The sequence below is a fragment of the Phalaenopsis equestris genome, unplaced genomic scaffold (genome assembly GCF_001263595.1).
Source record: "Phalaenopsis equestris unplaced genomic scaffold, ASM126359v1 Scaffold001153, whole genome shotgun sequence".
Taxonomy (NCBI): Eukaryota; Viridiplantae; Streptophyta; class Magnoliopsida; order Asparagales; family Orchidaceae; genus Phalaenopsis; species Phalaenopsis equestris.
The window spans coordinates 1-2,750 of record NW_018165592.1 but is presented as its reverse complement, the minus strand read 5'-3'; the positions used below and the strand labels follow the sequence as shown (position 1 = coordinate 2,750).

At 36.8% G+C, this 2,750-nt stretch overlaps 1 protein-coding gene across 2 annotated transcripts in view; it reads right to left on the bottom strand.

Annotated features, from left to right (window-relative positions):
• LOC110033371 (polypyrimidine tract-binding protein homolog 3) overlaps positions 1-2,725 on the bottom strand; it is a 39,986-nt gene extending 37,261 nt beyond the window's left edge. The window contains exons 1-4 of one of the 2 annotated variants that reach the window (XM_020737326.1): positions 2,573-2,725; positions 2,360-2,464; positions 2,175-2,246; positions 1,973-2,049 (exon numbers count right to left, since the gene is read on the bottom strand). In XM_020737326.1, coding sequence (XP_020592985.1) covers positions 1,973-2,049; positions 2,175-2,246; positions 2,360-2,416 — 206 coding nt within the window. In that variant the 5' untranslated portion in view covers positions 2,417-2,464; positions 2,573-2,725. The remainder of the gene's footprint in view (positions 1-1,972; positions 2,050-2,174; positions 2,247-2,359; positions 2,465-2,572) is intronic. The other variant, XM_020737327.1, reaches the window with a different exon arrangement.
• Between the last annotated feature and the right edge of the window lie 25 nt (positions 2,726-2,750).

The following is a 2,750-nucleotide window of genomic DNA, read 5'->3' as shown; positions in this document are numbered from 1 at the left end:
AGTTTAACATTTTGTCCATCTAATTTGGGTGCTACTCTTCATTTTAACGCTTGAGTGTAGAGGAGTGTGGAATTCAAAATACTCTTAAGTGATTTTCCCACCAAAGAAAGGAAATATTGTCCGTCATTGGAGCTACACTAACCCTTTCACGAATAGATTTGCTCTGTATTTTTTCTCTTAGTGTCATGTCACTCATCCACATAAGCAATCTCATCTCAGCAGCACTTAATTTTGTTTCATGATTCTCTTTTAAAGGCCAACATTCTACACCATAAAGCATTGCAGGTCACACCACCATCTTATAAAATTTTCCTTAAAATTTTCCTTTCAAGTCTTTTTTCTATCAAATAGTTGGCCCGATGCATTCCTCCACTTCAACCAACTAACTTGAATTCTATTAATAACATCCCCATCTATATCACAATCACTTAATCACTTTGAACAATCACTTTGAACAATAGACCCGAGATATTTAAAACGTTCACACCTTTTAATAATTTGATCACATATAGTTATAACTCTGCCACTAGAGCTACTATTATTACTAAAATTACATTTTTATGTAATCAGTTTTAGATCCACTCAAATGAAGGCCTTTAGACTCCAATGTAGGCCTCCATAATTCAAGTTTATTCTGAACTCTTTCGCTAGACTTATACACAAGAAGGGTATCATCAGCAAAAAGGTATACACCAAGGTACATCCAATTGTAAATGTCCAATAAGAGCATTCATAACTAAATAAAAAAGAAATGCACTTAACGTTGATCCCTGATGCAATCTAACGGAAATAGGAAAGTACTTGATCAATCCTCTTTTAGTTAAACAAAAGTAACAGCTCTAGTGTACATATCTTTAATGACTTGAATATAATTCATATCAACACCTTTCTTCTTTAAGGGCCCGTTTAGGACAGCTTATAAGTGCGGGGGCGTTTTTGAAAACATCGCATTACCATTGGATTGCGCGTTTTGCCCGCTTATCTGAAAACGCGATTCAATTTTTACACTAAACGCAGGCCACGTTTCAGGATAAGTTGTTTATCCTGAAATGCACAAGCTGTCCCAAACGCACTCTAAAACTCTCCAAAGAACTTCTCTTTGAACCTTATCATAAGCTTTTTCTAAATCAATAAAAATCATATGTAGATCCTCACTCTCTCTATACTTCTCCATCAAACCTCTCAATAAATGTATAGCTTCCTTGGTATTTGTACAACTAGAAAATCCCTTTGCATTCATTTTTGAAGTTCAAGCTTTTGAAGAAAAATAGGATGAAAAGTTGATCATGTAATCGTCTTCAATGGAGTTACTCATGGGAATACAATTCAAGTCATCCCTGAAAGAGAAGCTTATATAATGGTTGCATACTATGCCATATATGTTTGTTCGATAAAGTTAAAAAGCTTTGGCTTTCCAAAAAAGTAATATACTTATTGAGCTTTCCAATAAAGTAATATACTTATTGAGGGTTGGCAATGTTAAAGTGGCCATACTAATGTACTGATAGAGAAGGAGATGCATGATGATGAGAAATAATGTAAACAAGGGAATATTTTCTCTTCAGATATGTCATATGGGGCTAATTTACAACTCAGTAATGTGTTTGATAGCCTTCTTATTTCCCACCAAACAAAGGATGGGGATGGGGGCACCATACAATTGAATGCCCCTAATCAGCATAAATATGATAGAAATTTGTGTACTGCTCACTGACAAAACAAGTCGCAGGTAAAACTAGACCAGTTAAACTGCAGGAGGGATCAAATCAAACATTCACAGTAATTATTTTATGGCAAATCAACCGAATGGATTCACTGGAGTTGCAATTTTCAATAGAAAGAGAAGTTGAAAGTATTTGGGGCACATACAAAGATGTTGGAAAGGCTCATTAAGGAATAAGGAAAATCATCTAGTAGTACATAGCTATAGATAACCAAAACTACCATAAAGGGATTAGATCCTTCAATTTACCTGACACTGGGTTGAACATTTGAGTAATATTGAAGTGCGCTTATAGCAGCAGATATATCATACATTTGGAGAAGCGCCTGCAGCGGTGATGTACCAACCAACAAATGAGAAATACAAGAAGATCTTGCAGCTAGAGCTAACATTCCAGAAATAGCAAACCAATAATCCAGAAGAGCACACTATAGATGCGTGGCATAAAAACCTGATTTTTTGCACGTAACATCACAAGCTTAGAAACCGCACCAAATGGTTGCAGCAATTGAAGTAGGTCATTCTAGACATGAGAAGTAAACAAACAAACAAAAAGATAAAAATCAATATTCTTCAAAAATCAAGATTTCAATTGATTTATATCCCAGGAAACCCGAAAGAACTAATGAAATCCACCTCCGAAATCTCCTGTCCGACATTTCGAACGTGAATAACTTTGGAAGCCTCCATCATCTTCCACTTGCTTATTCCACAAACCTGGCGGTAATACAATCTCAGATCCTATGAACAAAAGAGGTTTCACAATGAAAATTGTCATCAATAACATAAACGCTTGGGGGAAACGGGAGCGTCTAAAGAATGACAATAAACTGTAACCAAGAGGCTCGCCTGAAGAAAAGTTTCCTGGAGGGAGAGGGAGAGGGAGCAGCGGATTCTATCAGTTCTGAAAGAACCTCAGCGGAATTTGATTTGCAAGCGGCTCCTCGACAAGTAGAGCCGCGGAGCCGACGGCGTGCTGCCCTAATCGGCCCGAATGGACGCCTTTGTGAGAATTAATTATTCCGTC